We start from the raw sequence: 17,153 nt of genomic DNA, 5'->3' as shown, positions 1-17,153 counted from the left end.
AACACCTGACTGAGATTAAATTCCATCTGCCAATTCTCCACCCAATCTTTAACGGATTTAAATCTAAAAACTTGTTTACTCTGCAATTGCTTTGAAGTCACTGCCGAATAGTATGCACAGATGAACATAAGGCTTACAATGATAATTCCTACATTGCTTGAACACAAACAGATCTAAACATTTTAACAGAGATCCAAGACTGAGAGAAAATTTGAAAATGTAATATTTGGCTGGGTGTAGAAATGCATTCTTTATTGCCTTTTTTAAAAACTTTAAATAGCAAATGAAAAATGTCTAGTGATATTTAGGTAAAGTCATGTTTATGAAGTGTATCATCAAGTAAAAATTAATAGTTATGTGTTTAGAATGATTTTTACTGTTTATGTGCAATTTAACAGTTTGAGTAAATGTGCAAGATATTGTCTTTCATACATCATGTCACAGTTTGAAGATTACAGATTATGCTGATTCTTCGAGAAGGGTTACATTTATGTGCAATGTGAATTCTCCTTTCAATGGTCCCATGTGGTCATGTTTTCTCCATGAATATGAGGAATGTGCAAAATGCTTGTGAGATAATTTATTTTCTCACTTATCATTAACATTGTTCATTGATTAGTGTGCTATTCAGTTCAGTTCTCCAAATATTGACTTCCATTCTATGGTTAAAAGCTTTTGCAGTGAGCTAAGTTTAAAGACTTCATATTTAATGCAGAAAGATCTTTGTGGGGCTGAAAATGTTCAACCCACAACCTGAGAGGACAGGTTTCATAGGTTAATGAAGTCTGATGGTGGATATGCTCAGAGAGGGGGAGGCAAGGGTGCTTGAGAGAATAGGAGGCAAGTGACCTAAACACTTGGTGAGATTTCCAGAAGCAAGATAGCCACACTTAATCAGAAAAGTAATAACAATCTACAGAAGTCAAACATCTGAAATACAAACAATGAATGCTGGAAATAAGTAATCAGATCAAGCAGCATATGTGGAGAGGAAAATAGAGATAAGGTTTCAGGCCAATGACCTGCTTCAGAACTAGAAAGTATTTTAGAAAGGCAGCATGGTTACATTTTGAATCAAAAGGGAAGAACTAAGTTAATGTCTGTGAAGGGTGGACACAAAGGCAAGATGGATGGCATGGTTTGATATTGAATTGGAGGGGATGCTGATGGCTTGTTCGTTGCAACTAATCTGTCAGGAGGAGGTGTAAATGGAAGGAGACATACAAAGTCTTGCAGCCATGTTTGATTCTTGGTATTGGTTGATGGATGCATTAGAAGAGCAGCATTTGGTGTTGGGATCAGGTTCACGATCGATACTGACAACACATCAGGTGAGGTGGGTGAATTAAATTATACCCAGCCCCTTCATTGATGGGAATTACAGGAGGGAGGAATAGATTGTGGCTGGCAGGAAGTTTGGGGGCTACTAATGGACTGACAAAAGTTAGTTGAGCTCTGACCTGATAAGAATATATTGTACTGGGAGAGGCCTAACAACAGACCAGACGGGAAACGCTAACTGATGATAAAGATGCCCAGTCAAATTTCCAGACTCAATTGTCTGAAATGATACGGAGCGAATAATGTAAATTTCACAGATACTAATTGAATACCCGTCAAAGATACCTGCACAACTTTGTTTACCTTTTCCTCAAGAGCTTTGTTATTCAAATGTATGGTCTGAGAGTGTCAAAGCTGATGTACACAAAGTATTTCTTCTTCATCTATTCATTGTATCTGGAAGCAATATCCTTTTCATCCATTGAACCATTCTTGAAAGCAGCAGATTTTTTTCCAGTTGTGACTTTGTGGCTTATATTAGATTGGTTCTTCTGTCAAATAGATATTGAGCAGGATTATGCTGGATGCAGATAATTCTGATTAAAGTTCAGACGGAGAAACAAAAAAAAAGTCCTGGACAACAGTGCATGTGTTATGAAATGAAGAGAACAAACCACCCAGGATAATTGGAGGCCAAGTCTATCACCTTGCTCCACCATTGGATTCTCCATGAAGTCCATCAGTGGAGCACAGTGTTTCTGAAAGTCAATGTTGCTCAAACTCATGTCTTGTCTGTATAGTTTGTTGTTTTTTCAAATATTCATTTTCATTATAATATATTATTTTAAACTCTCTGAATCAATGGCAACCTGTAGAACTGGTGCACACTGGCCCATGGCTTTTGTAGAGCTTCCTCATTATACTGCCTAAGCTCCAACCATCGCCCTTTCAATGCAATGTTGTGTGGGATCAGGAACAATTCCCTTCTCATCCAATCTTCCCATAGATTTGAACCAGGTGCTATCACATGATTCAGCTCATGTTCATAAGTGATAGGATTAGAATTAGGCCATTTGGCACATAATCATAACCATATAAACCATATAACCATATAACAATTACAGCACGGAAACAGGCCATCTCGGCCCTACAAGTCCATGCCGAACAATTTTTTTTTTTTCCCCCTTAGTCCCACCTGCCTGCACTCATACCATAACCCTCCATTCCCTTCTCATCCATATGCCTATCCAATTTATTTTTTATAAAAATCATAATCATACTTTATCAGCCAAGTATGTTTTGCAACATACGAGGAATTTCATTTGTCATGCAGTCATACCAATAAAAAGTAGCAGAACACACAAAACACAATTTAACATGAACATCCACCGCAGTGACTCCCCCGCACCGGGCGATCTACCTCGGGTCGGAGCTAGTCGAATGTCGTACGGCTTTTGGAGCTTCCCAACGTCAACCCGAGACTACGAGCTCCTTGATGTTAAAGTTTGCAGGCTGCGGTTGGAGCGTCGATCCCAGGCAAGGAATCGGCTCCAATGGTAAGTCCACGCCCTGCGGTGGGGCTCAAAGTCAGTCCCGAGCAAGGCCTTCAGCTCCATGATGTTAGGCCACAGAGCGACCGGAGATACAATCCAGAAAACAATCGCATCTCTGGCAAGGTAAGATGTTGAAAAAAAGTTTCCCCCCGAACCTCCCACCCTCCCCCCACATAAAACTAACCAGAGAACATTAACACATACTTCTTACGCTAAAAATAACAAAAAAATATGAAAAACTGTACAAGCAGACACACTGTAGGCAAGGTTGCCATCAAAGCACAACCCTGTGGAATCTCATCAAGTCCACTCCACCATTCATTCTTGACTAATCCATCTTTCCCTCCTAACCCCATTCTCCTGCCTTCTCCCCATAATGCCTGATCAAATATTAATTATTACCTTTTAGTCATTAAACATTAATTATGCAGTTTGTATAACAATTGATAACACCACTAATTCCAGGGTTTCCATGGATCAGTGATCTCTCTTCATTGTATCAATTTCTTTCTACACTCCTTAACCAATTTTATGGATTCATCAACTTCCATCAAATCACATCTTAAGTGTACATTGACATCATTCTTTTCACATTTAAATTGTTTATATTTTAAAGTTTGATGTTCCTTGATGCATAATGTACGAGGTCTGATTCAACCACATACTGGTAACGAACAATCAGCAGGCAACACACACTGGCTGCTTTCCTATCTTGGTAGCTTAAGACTGTAGGAGCAGACAGCATTGTTGCCAAAGTTCTCAGGATTGGTCCCAAATGCACTGTATAATGTATAACCTTATCACCCACACCTAGGAAGGAGAGAGCGTTCCAGGAAACCTAAGATACTGTTATTAATCATCTACACAGAATAAGAAATATCCCATTGTGAAAACCACAGGGAACTCTTCCTAATGTCTGCCACAGGATAAAACCATCATCAGAATCATCCCCCACTGTTTCTTCAAAGGGACTGGAGAACTGCTCTCAGAATCCCATTGGGGGTGCCATCCTTCTGGAGTCACAGTGAACATGAACTGCATTACATGACAACTTCAGTTGAAATGCAGAGAGCAGCAATAATTACCATACGTGGCTTCTTTGACCTCGTTGTAACTTAATTTGTGGAATTTGGTTGCTCATGAAAAATCTTCTCCATCTTAATTGTGCTGTACGACATTATGCACACCAAGCCTTTAATCAATGAGTCAATAACAGAAACATGCTTAGTGTACATTGTATGCTGACTTAAATACTTTTCTGAATCTTTCCTACTGCAATGTTGAACTCGCCCTGAGCAAGTTTACCTCTAGCACGCAGCTAATCTGCAGAGCTAATGGAAAATGTTCAATCTTTGTCACCTCACTCCAGAAGTAAGGCTGGCCCAACTAGCTTGGATGGGGTATGTCAAAGATCTTTTGGCCACGTCATAGCAATTTGTGAATAATTGCACTTATCAGGATCCCACAAATAGTAAGAGATGATGATTCTTCTGATAATAATGTTGTTAAAGGAGAAATCGGGTGGATTTCTTGCATGACACCGTATGCCTTTAAGATTCAGATTCAGATTCAGATTCAATTTTAATTGTCATTGTCAGTGTACAGTACAGAGACAACGAAAAGCATTTAGCATCTCCCTGGAAGAGCGACATAGCAAACGATTTGAATAAATAATAATAAGTGTCCGGGGGGGGGGTGGTGATTGGCAGTCACCGAGGTACGTTGTTTAGTAGAGTGACAGCCGCCGGGAAGAAGCTGTTCCTCGACCTGCTGGTTCGGCAACGGAGAGACCTGTAGCGCCTCCCGGATGGTAGGAGGGTAAACAGTCCATGGTTGGGGTGAGAGCAGTCCTTGGCGATGCTGAGCGCCCTCCGCAGACAGCATCGCCAACCAGAGAAGTGACGATATTTCATCCCAAAGCTTGCAACAATCCCCCAAAAACCTGAATTTAAACACGTTGTGGGATACCCTTCAATCTTCTGCAGAAGGAAAAGCAAACAATTTTGCAAAAATGATTTTTAAATATAATTTTGTGAAACTTATATCTATTGACAATTGTAACTGCTTTTGTTAGAAAAAAAAAGAAAGTGGCCACATGGTGATCATTTTATGGAGGGCACAAGAATGGGTTATAGAGGATAGAAGTGCCATAAATGGAAAAAGTATTGCTTTAAGTGACCATTTTTATACTATGTTATGTGAATCATTACAATTTAGAAATATGTATTGTTGTACGTTAAGGTGAGTAGTTTTCTTTGTGTATTGCTTGATCATGCTTGGCTTACCAAAATAATTTTCTGGAACATTATTGATTATTACAGTGGTATGGCAAAGTGTATCATTCTGATGGCAGTATATAACATTCTTTCTGGCTTGCTTATGGGTTTAAAAAAAGGGCTGCTATCATATATTTTCTTTCTTATTGCATCTTTCTCTCCTTTCTAGCAGCATGTTTGCGCTGAGTTTTTTCTAATGTTTGCTAACATGCCACTACTGCTTACTAACCTTTTACATATTTTGCTTTTATTTTGCTGGCAAAGTTGCATTGATGAAAGCTGACTTGCAAGGTAGATAGCTGTGTGTTTGTACGAAACAAGACTGAAAACCATGGTCTGTGCAATTTACATACAAACAGCGTTTATCTGCTTTGGAACTCAATTACTTATAAGTCAAAATTTCAGAGACTACAAGTATTTGTAAAAAAATATTGCTTATCATGGGGCTTTCAGTCTTGAATGTTTTTACTAGTTATTTTAGTATGTTGCGTACATTTGTCTGCTTATCCCTAAGATTCTAATTTCTATTAGTACCTGTTTTAGAAATGTCAACGTTCTTTCACTCATTCTAACACCCAACCTAAAACTGTTCCTTCCTATGTCAAGTTTACAATTAACAGAAAGCATGCAAAATTTAACATTGTAAGCCTTGCAATGTGCTTTGGCAAAAATGCACGTTTTTGTGTGTTTTGACTCAGGACCAAGTACAACGTGCCAAGAGGATTCTTGTGGAAACCAAGGTGTCTGCCTTCAACAGTGGGATGGCTTCAGCTGTGACTGCACAATGACCTCATATATTGGCACTTTGTGCAATGACCGTAAGTACACATTTATGTTCTGTGACTATATTGTGCTGCTGTTATACTGAAATTGCCATAAACAATTCCATGACAGATTAGGATGCATCTTAATGGTGAAAGATTTGTGTAATCATTAATTATATATGCAATCATTTTATAAAAAGTGGAGTATGAAATGCAATGTCAAACGCAGAAAAATATATAAGATGCTGCCGATTCCATTGTTTCAGCTACAGTAAAGAATGCTTGGCAATATCTTTGCTGAGTTTCATTGTCTAAAAGTAATATTTGTCTGTGATATATGTGGTAACATTCTATACATATGTTGTAGGGGTCACTTTATTAAGTTAATATCCAAGAATATTTTTTGGTGCATCCTACGGCAAAGTTATATAAGAAGCATTGATACAGCAAGATGTTTGTTGAATTTAATGATGTTTTATAATGTGTGAACTATGTTGGAGGAATATTTCAGCTTGACAGGACAATGTATTGTCATACCTGGTAACAACATTCTCTTTTCAAATTATCTTTGTTTCAATTCACTTTTGTAACATCTTTGCAGTTAAAGGTAAATGTGACCATAAGCCCACCACGCCCATGCCAATCCTTTGCCCATCACACTACTCCCATTTGCCCACTTCAGGTCCATATCCTTCTATGCCATCCGCACTTAAGTGCCTGCCTCAATGTCTCTTAAATATAGTGACTGTATCTAATGCTACTACCTCCTCTGACAAAGAGTTCCAGATAGCAACCTTTTTTCTATGTAGAAGTTCAGTTTAGAAATCCATTCTCGCAGCTGAAATGTATGCTCTCTTGTTTGTGATACCACCACCATGGGGAAATAGTTCTATCTACCCAATCTATGCCTCCTATAATTTCATAAACCCCTGCTCAAGGGAAAACAAACCCAACCCATTCATTTTCTTCCCATAATAAAAGTCCTTCAATCCAAAAAACATCCTGATGAATATCCTTTGCACTCTCTCCAGCGCATATGTATCCTTCTTATAGTATGGTGACAAGAACTGCAAACAATACTCCAAGTGCAGTCTAATTAGTGTTTTGTAAAGTTGCAATATCCCAACTTTTATATCCTGTGTCCTCTTACATGAAGGTAAGCATGCCTTATACCTTCTTCACCATGCTACCTTCCTGCGATGCTACTTTAAGGGAACTATAGGCTTCAACCCCAAGATCCCCTTGTCCATCAACATGACTTAATACCCTATGATTTACTGCATATGCCCTACGTCCATATGACTTCCATAAATGCATTACCTCACACTTGTCAGGATTAAATACCATCTGCCAAAGCTCTGCCTCCTTCCCTCTGGAACAACTATGCAGGAAGAGGCATTAGGACAATTGGGTCCAGGGTTCCTCGCTCGAATATCCCCAGCTGATCTATTTCCTGGCATCAATTTCTTGCATTGGTGTCTCACCTGCCAGCCATCTGTCATTTTATGTCACTTCTGTTAACATATGCAGATGAGGCCAGTGTTTTACGATCCCAAGGTGAACTTGGTTTGCTGCCCATCTTGATCCCCAGCCGCCCATATTGAATGACCTTGATGTACGCAAGGAGACTGCAATTGACAATCCTATTATGTATTATTTTTCAGTCTGCCAGTTTCTATTTAACATTATGTTCTGATTCAAATATGAAACCTCAATGGCACAAATGTATATTTGTACAATTCTCAGTGATTTGCCTGAGTAATGAGTAACAGGATAATTATATTTACACCATTAAAGGAAACTGTACCAGTGTGTTCAGATCATGCACAGCAATTATTTGTGGTAATTGCAAAAATTGAGGTTAAAAAATCCAAATAACTGATACTTATCACTCAATTTCAGGTTGAAATTGTAAATGTTCATTAAAACTGTTATTTAGCTTTGAGTCCAGGGCAGTTCTAGGTTGTACTGAACCATGGGTGCAAGTACACTCTTGTAAATGGACATTTAATTCCACACCTAACAGTGACTGATGAATGGAGTTCAGAGAAAGGTGCTATCTCTGTGGAGTTTGCATGTCCTCCCTGTGATCACATTGATTTATTCCAGATGTTTTGTTTTCTTTTCCTCACATCCCAAAGATGTGGAGATTGATAGTTTAATTGTCAACTCTACATTTCCCCTATTGTGTTGAAGAGTGGTCAAATCTGAGCAAAATGGAAATAAGGTTGTGTATGCATAGTTTGGAATGGCAAGATTGTGTAGAATGACAGGTTGGATAGAGAGAGAATAATTTCCACCAAAAGGGGAATCTAGTTATAAGGATCCCTTTTCAAAGGTAAGTGGTCATCCATATAAGACAAAACAAAATACATTATTTTTATTTCTCTGGGGGTGTAACGAGTCATTGGAGTTTCCTCCTTTTGACTTTTTTTAAGGCAGAGATAGATAAAGTTTTAATCAGCAAGATGATGAAAGGATGAATGGGAATGTAAAGTTGCAGTTAAAATCAGATCAGATGTGAACTTATTGAATGGTGGAACAGGCTCAAATGGATGAACGACCTACGTACATGGTGACAGTGAATAAAACAAATGTTGACACTCGGATCTATATGCAGATTTGCCTGAAGCCAACATTACCACAATCTGTCACGTGTATACGTTGACTTGTACGAAAAGATGAGTAAGCAACCTTTGCCAATGTACAGACAAAATATCTTAACACATCTACAAAACTACCTAATGATCTGAAATCAGCCCTGATAAACTTTGAATTGAATATGAGCAACATATTACAAGACAACATTCACTGTATGTTCATTCAAGATATGCATTTGTATTGATGATAGTAGTGTATCTTGGATTAAAAGCCGATGCAAATTGAGTGCAACTGATCAAAGAGAAGACGGAAGAGATTATGAAGGTAAAGGAATGTGAAAACATTTAAAAAAAAATAGCCAAGCCAAACCAGCCAGAGCACTTTTTAGAGTTGGAAATGGCTGTTGAGACCTTTCCAAAGAGCACAGATTATTGCTAGTTGATATTCATAGCTACTTCAAATAGATTGATGTAAGCAGATTGAGTCTCATATTACAGGGGATACAATTGAAGTATCGAGATCCATTTTCTTATGGCATGAGTTACCATATAATTTAGTCTTAGATAAAGGTTTTCAGTTGTGCTCTTTTCTATTACAAATCTTTATGAAGTGGAATAATAAGAAATACTAGCTTATTTCACCATGTTGTCCAGAGACCATGAGAATTATGAAAGTAGTACTGCAGAAACAAATATGACAAGGATATTACGAATGCACTCGTTTAACAATGAGGCATTTACTGGCAAGTTTTTTGTTCAACTACAGAACAATGCCATAAACCGCAACAGGTTATAATCTCTAAATTATTCAAAGTAGAAAACTCGACATAATTGAGCTTAATTCTGCCATATCTTGAGAAGAGAGTAGAAGAAAAAGCAGAAAGAAAAATTAAATTTTGATACGCCAGAAAAGTGACATTTTAAATAAAAAGGTAGAATATTCATGTCAGCATCACCTTTTCACTCTAACGGGCCTGTCCCACTTAGACAATTTTTTAGGCGACTGCCAGCGACTAGGATAATGGAATTCACCTAAGTCAGCACTGGCGACAACCTACATCACCTGGTGACAATCTACATTAACCTGGCGACAACCTACGACAGCACCTACGACAACCTACAATAGCCCAAATTGTTGCCACTGTCGCCGAAAAATTTTAACATGTGAAATTTTTCGGCAGGCGCCTGTAGTTACCTAAAAAATCGCCTAAGTGGGACAGGCCCATTACAGTCAAGGGTAAAGTACTGGAATAAAGTAGCACAGGCAGAGGGAATTTGGTGAAAATGAAAGACAGAATTGAAACTGTAAAACATAAGTCACTTTATTCCTGCGTGTGATGTACAAGAGAATATTTCAATACGATATGATACGATAGAAACTACAACAAGATACGATGAACATGAAATTAAAGTGATGAGTTGAAAGCCCAGGGTTGGGGTTGTGCGAAGATTGGGGAGGGGGTAAGGGGAATCGGTCTACCCCACGATAGAATGGGGAGAAGTTGTACAGTTTGACAGCCACAGAGAAAAAGGATCTCCTGTGGCGTTCTGTGTTGCATCTTGGTGGAACCAGTCTGTTGCTGAAGGTGCTCCTCAGGTTGTCATGGAGGGGGTGAGCTGCATTGTCCAAGATGTTACGCAGATTGAGGAGCATCTTCCCCTCCAAGACCACTTCCAATGAATCCAACTCCATGCCCAGGACGGAGCCAGCCTTCCAGATGAGCTTGTTGATCCTGTTGTCATCCGCAGCATGTGCCCTGCTACCCCAGCACACAACAGTGAAGAAATTGCAAAGTTATGTGATCATTCATGTATTCCAGGAGTTAAGCTAGTGCAATGAATTTAATAGAAGAAATGGTGCAAGATACTAATTAATTGAGTCAGGACAATGACATCTTCTTCAACTTATGCAGTGGATATAATGTCAGAAATATAGTTTCTAGAAACCGGAAGACTCAGAAATAAGGAGAGATGTGAAATTGATAAATAATGAAAATTACTCTTTTTAAAAAGGAGAATACAGTGTGGTGTATGTGCCGTATTTCCCGGCAACGAAGACGCACCCCCAATTTAAGTTGCTAAATTTTGAGAAAGGATGGCGGGACAGGATCAAGGGTTTGGTTCAGTCCAGGGGTCGGCAACATTGCCTGCGTGCCCTGGGACTGGCTTCAATTCCCAGAGCCCTTGCGTCCCCGGGACGAGCTGCAGTTTCCAGGTCGCCTGCCCCGGGACTGGCTGTAGCAAGCAGGTCACCTGCCCCGGGACTAGTAGAGAGGGAGAGAGAGCGAGCCCGGGACAGAGCAGCCAGCCTTCCACCCAGTAGCTACCCGCCAACCACCACCTCCACCAGTTGTGCCTGTGCCGAAGGACACCGTGGCTGGCTGGTGGGCCGGCGGAAGGCGCTGAGGTGGCAGCCGGTTCCGCTGTCCGGTCCCGGCGGCCGCTCACAGCCATCCGAGCTACTTCCCTCCCCGGGCCAGACTCCCAACATGCTGTGAAAGGAACTCTTCCTCCCCACCCCAGCTGCGCTGTCCTTTTACAACTGCTCCCCACTTTACATCAGCTGCCAGCAATGAGAGATAGACTTGGCTAACCCTCAGTACAGCGCCATCGTTCTTGATGTTTCTGTACTGAGGGATAGCCAAGTCTACGTTTCTTGGCAAACAACCTAACCTTCGGCTTCCAAGACGCAGGTAAATCTTCGTGCCTTATTTTGGGGTAAAAGATTGTGTCTTCATTGTCGGGAAATACGGTAAATGCATGATACGCTCAGGATGGTGAGAGAGAGTAAAATAAATAGAATTATGTGAATTTGCAGTTTTTCTTGTCGCTATGTATTCAAAATGTTTTGCCATTACATGCAGTTTGAATAAAAACGTGTGCATAATTGCTAATGATTAATTTATAATTGTCGAGGATTATAATACCTTACAATTGGTAATTGTCATTTATATGTAAATCAATTTTCAAAATGTCTTCTACTTATATATGTGTATTTATATACATATATATGCATATGTATGTAATTCAATTCTGAATTTAAAATTCATTGATTTTTTTATTAATTCACCCAGATGAAGACTCATTGTTACCTCTCTGCTATTCCCACCAGATGGCAGTGTGCTCATTTAAACAGTGCTTTATTCTACAATGTCATACCTTTATTTACATGCTTTTAACAACAAAGTAGGCATTTTTTAATAAAACCTCAAAAAAAGTTACAATTTTATTCCTTACATCCAAAGTTCAATCTAATTCAGTGGGAACTTCGCAGAATAATACCTTTGGAATAATTTTGATGAAAAGACATGGTAAATATTTCTCTGCAAAATATGAGACAATAGGATTTCATTCTTGGTTTAACCGGACACACGAGCTGATAATTATCTGCAATGTGCATGTTTAATAAATGCATTTTTCCCCATTTCAACAGTTCTCTTCATCACCCAGCATCACTTGGTTTCGTATCACGGAACAATATTGAAGAAGGTCCCTTTGTCTTCCCCATAGATACTGTATCTAAGCACACCTCAAGGTGGAAAAAACAAATAAATCAGGGTTTACCTGATTTATACTGGCTATTTCTGGTGTTAAAAATATAAATCAAGCTAATAAAATGAATTATTCCAGATATCATGATGTCAAGACATAAGCTAATTGGTAAACTTTGAAGATTGTTCAGAAAACATTACATGGAACAATTGTCAAGACTCTGTTTGGACCTTTATTATTTATTTTTCACGTTCTGCGCAGAATTTTGATATAATTGAATTACTATTTGATGTATATCAAATTAAAATAAGATCACAGGAAACCCATTTATACAGGGGTATTATATGGAATAAACAAAGTGGAGGGGGGGGGGGGGGGGGGGATGTCTGGTCCTCTGCTTATCGCATTTAAATTTTGTACGTTGGTCTTGTTTTATAGTTTGGCCAGTTACAAATATACAATAAAACTTTTAAAATGTCTTATGAATGTAATGACCAAAAAAAAATATATAATTTTAGAGACCATAAATAATAATAATTTTAGAGACAAAAATCTTTGTGTGGCTGGAATTCACCGGGACCCCCAGTTCAAGCGCTACATCTGACCCACCAGTCTCTCCGGAGGAGGGCATGTGAACGGGAATGAGGAGAGAAGGTGGATAGAGGGAGAGGGGGATAGTGAGGATTGGGTGGGAAGAAGGAAGAGGAGGAGGAGAGATAGAGTGGCGGTTCCCATTTCTCAGCAGCTGGTACGCGGGTGTGGGGTGCTGTGACCTCTTGGAGGGGACGGAGGGGACAGTCCCAGTCGGTCCAGGACATGGTGGGGCTGGCAGACCATGTCCCCAGGGGTCAAGGGGTGGCTGCCTGGCGGGGGACCTCCCCATATACTGGCCCTCTGATGGCTAGCGGAGACCCTCATCGGGTGCTGGGATGGGCTAGGAAACGAGGGCCAGGGTCGGTTCAGCGGGACATGGCCTCTGTCCCACCAGTAGTCGTGTTTTCTGGGCTGCACTGCCGTTGTAGACTCGTGGCGTGGTAGATGTGAGTGAGCCCACAGGCACATTTTCGACCTACGATATTTTCCATTTACAATGGGTTTATCGGAATGTAACCCCATCGTAAGTTGAGGAGCACCTGTACACGTATCTGCCTGCAAATTGAAGAATGCACTGCTGGCTTGGAGTCTATTATTCAAAAAGTACCATGTATCTCAATCTAATTCACTAGAAACACAAATCACACTTGTTCAAAACAATGAATGTTGCAGGACTGTTTACCTATACACAATGCTTAATATTGATTATCAGAACAAAGTGAAATGCATTACACATGCAAACCATATAATTGCCTGAAACTTCAAGGATTTCTGCATTGTAAATCAGGAAAGCCTCAGTTGTCTCTACAGTGTTATATTTAGGAGCATGGTTGTGACTGGGCATATTTGGCGTATGATTACATATGAATGTGTGCTCCAAGCTGAATCGATCCACAGCCAAGCCAATGAATAGATTGAACTCACATCAGTTAAGGTGGAACAGGTTGACATCTTTGAAAATATATGTCGTGCCTCCATTCCCCGCATATTAACGTGCCTATCTAAAAGCCTGTCAAATACCATTATCATATCTGCTTCCACAACCATCCCTGGCAGTGTGTTTCAGGCACCTACCATTCACTGTGTAAAATGCTTGCACTGCACCTCGCTTTTAACCTTTGCCTTAAGCTTTTTCCCCTCTTAAAGCTAAGTCCTCTTTAATTTGACATTTCCATCCGGCAAAAAAGATTTTGACTGAATACTATATCCATGACACTCATAACACTATAAACTTATATCAGATCTCCCCTCAACCTCTAACACCTTAAAGAAAGCAATCCGAGTTTTTCCAACCTCTCCTTAAAGATTTTAATCTAGGTAGAATTCTGATAAATGTAATAAAAAGCAACTTTGGTAAATGTTCTCTGTGCCCCCTTCATAGCTTCCTTATCCTTGATTTTATGGGGGCAACCAAAACTACACGCATGCTCCAAATGTATCCTAACTAAAGCTTTATAAAGCTGCAATATGACTTCCTCTCTCTGAAATTCACTGTCCCAGCCAACGAAAGCAAGCATACCTACTAATATCAGGGAAGTTAAAGACATCCACTATTTTTACATCTTTCCATAGTCTGTCTCCATATCATTTCCTCTATCCCCTGCTGACTATTGGGAGTAGTGCTCATAAAAGTTGTGCTGGTAATATAATCCCATCTTGCACCTGTGATTGCACCATTTTTATTTTTGTGAGCTCCATCCATCCCAGCTCAGTGGATGAACCCTCCTGTGTGTCCTCTTGGAGAGGTGAGGAGGAACTTCTTCTTCTTGCATATAACGTGCACAGCCTAAAGTTGTAGATCAAGTGGCATAAAAAACGACATATATTTGTTTGTGCACGTCGGGTTGATTGCATTAGTCAAAACGGGGGACTAATGAAGGTTGCAATCTCCCATCCCGAGGAGGAACTTCTGTAGTCAGATGGTAGTCTGTCACAGAGAGCTGTGGAGGCCAAGTCAGTAGATATTTTTAAGGCAGTAGAAAAAATATTGATTAGAATGGGTGTCAAAGGTTATGGGAAGAAGGCAGGTAAATGGGATTAGGAGGCAGAAATTAGCCATGATTGAATGGCAGAGTGAACTCAATGGGACGAATGGCCTAATTCTACTCTGATAACTTGTGAATATCACTGGTGCCAATATGTACCACGCTCTTTGGCTGCTAACCCTCCGGTCTGAGAATGTCATCATGGACACTGACGTTAGGAAGGCAGGACATCATCCTGGACTCTCGCTTGCGGCCATAGATATGACTATCCATAACCCTCACTATAGATCCTCTCATCACAAATGCTCACTGAGACTTTGTCCTACCTTGCTGTTCAACAGAGCAAGACGTGGTGCCACTGTTCCAGTTGTTGCTACCAAAGTATCTGAATAACAGTACCTTATTTAAATGGGATATAGCCGTTGCAGATTCCAACGCAGATTCCAGCACTACCTGCCTGCCTCTCCTGACAGTCACTCATCTGGATCTTTGGTATGGTCTCCCCCCTGAAACTACTGTCTAAAACTCTCTCTGCCTTAATGGCAGTCAGCGGAGTAGGATACTCCTCCGGTCAGATGTGGGAAATGAAAGAGCAGTCAAGGGGCCCTGGTGACAATGTCTGCTGGAATTGTGTCCAGCAGCAGTTCCTCTCAGACCGCATAGATCAGCTGTACGACAGCATAATTGTACAAACTTGGGAACATACAGGAGGCAGAGAGAGTGCTATTTAAATGTGAAGTGGAAAGTTGAATCCAAGATATCAGTGATAATTTCTGTACTTAGGCCATTGATGATGTCCCATGATGACTTCTGTTATTTTTTGGTATTAAATTATTGCTACTTTGATTTGTTCTTGGCAACCGTTCCATCCAATGCGATTCAGGTGTGACGGATACATAGCGATACTATCTATAAAGTTTGATCTTTCCATTCTTACATCTGGGGTTTGATGTGCACTCCTGTCAGGAGAGTCAATAGCCAATACATTTTAGACCAAGATAACCTTTGGTAATGATCTCATCTTTGTGAAGAACTGGCAATCACATTATATGGTGATATCAAACGTGTTTCAAAGAAAGATGTTGCTCTCAGAGAACATTCAAACCAGGCAATTGCTGAGGCTCTGAGATAATAGGCATTTAATAAGCTGCTGGCTGAACTTTAACTGAGGTGTCATGCTGTCAGGTCTGTGTGAATTTCTTGCCACCTGGCATTTCATTTCTCTGAAACGATTCTCGAGTTAAGATCAACACTTTCGGATTGTCAGGTCTCTTATCCCTGATGCTGAGCAACATTGTCTGATATCGCCTTCCTCTACATTTGTGAATTCATGGTAATACAATTATTTCACAAAATCTGTGGTTTGAGAAATCCAACATGGATTTGTATTTTTCTAATTTAATAGAGTTTTTGATGATGGTACAGAGAGGTGATTTCATTTATATGAACTTCCAAAAGACCTTTGATAAGAAAACACAATATGTCACATTGGGGCGCCGATCGATTTTTAAAATTTTAGTGCATTTTATAAGTTTGTGTAAATGTTGTCCGGTTTGTTTTATGTAGGAGGAGGGGGACATTTTTTTTTCAGTTTCTTACCTTGCCGGAGACGCGATTTTTCCGGATCACGTCTCCGGTCGCTTTGCGGCCTATCACCGATGGATCTGGAGCCCTCCTCGGACTGATCTTGGTCCCCACCGCAGGGTGCGGACCTAATGTCGGAGCTGATGCTTTGCCTGGGATCACTCCAACCACGGCCTGCGGGCTTACCATCAAGGGCTCACAGTCTGAGGAGTGGCTAGTCGGGAGGTCCAACGGTGCCTGGGAGCTGACATCCCCCCGATGCAGGAGCAGGATTGCCCCAACATGGAGGGCCCAAAACGCCACCGACTACAGGAGTGGAGATCGTCCCATCAATTGAGGCCCCCGACTGTGGGAGAGCTAAGGGAAGAGATTGAACCTGTTTTCGCTTTCCATCACAGTGAGGAATGTGGAGTCTCTGTGGTGGATGTTTATGTTAAAATGTGTTTTGTGTGTTCTGTTGCTTTTTATTTGTATGACTGACTTGACGAATGAAATTCCTCATATGTTGCAAAACATACTTGGCTAATTAAGTATTATTGTGATTGTGTTGAAATGTGAGGCATGAAATCATAGAAGCTGCAGCAATATAGAGAGAAACTGGAAGCAGAATCATAGTTAGCACTGTACAGCACAGAAAAAAGCCCTTTTGTCAAAATTGTCCCTGCCAAACAAATTGCCTAAACAAACTAATTTGGCTTGCACCTGGCTCATATCCCTCTAAACCTTTCCTATCCATGAGCCCATCCAGAGAGTGTACATGAAAAATATATTTGTTGGACGGTGTGTGTCAGAATTCCCCAGTCATTGGCATTAGGATCCAAAAGTTGTGATGATAAAAACATGGATATTCAGTGGAGGAGGATTATAACAAACCTTCAAGGATTTGCAGACAGGCTGTTAGATTAGGCAGATAGGTAGCAGATGAAATGAAATGCTGAGAAATGTGAAGTGTTACGTGTGAGAAGAATGAGAAGAATCAAAGGGGACAATTCTGATTGGAACACAAGAATAGAGAGATTGCTGA

General features: G+C 40.3%; 1 protein-coding gene across 13 annotated transcripts in view; it reads left to right on the top strand.

Annotated features, from left to right (window-relative positions):
- nrxn1a (neurexin 1a) overlaps nucleotides 1-17,153 on the top strand; it is a 1,388,176-nt gene that overhangs the window by 824,241 nt on the left and 546,782 nt on the right. For 11 of the 13 annotated variants that reach the window (XM_055639808.1, XM_055639806.1, XM_055639818.1 and 8 more), the window contains 2 exons: nucleotides 5,375-5,401; nucleotides 5,809-5,928. In XM_055639808.1, coding sequence (XP_055495783.1) covers nucleotides 5,375-5,401; nucleotides 5,809-5,928 — 147 coding nt within the window. The remainder of the gene's footprint in view (nucleotides 1-5,374; nucleotides 5,402-5,808; nucleotides 5,929-17,153) is intronic. The other 2 variants (XM_055639817.1, XM_055639812.1) reach the window with 1 other exon arrangement.

Source organism: Leucoraja erinacea, chromosome 8, assembly GCF_028641065.1.
Source record: "Leucoraja erinacea ecotype New England chromosome 8, Leri_hhj_1, whole genome shotgun sequence".
Lineage (NCBI taxonomy): Eukaryota > Metazoa > Chordata > Chondrichthyes > Rajiformes > Rajidae > Leucoraja > Leucoraja erinaceus.
Note: the sequence above shows the minus strand (reverse complement) of the source record. Positions and strands in the feature narration are given on the sequence as shown.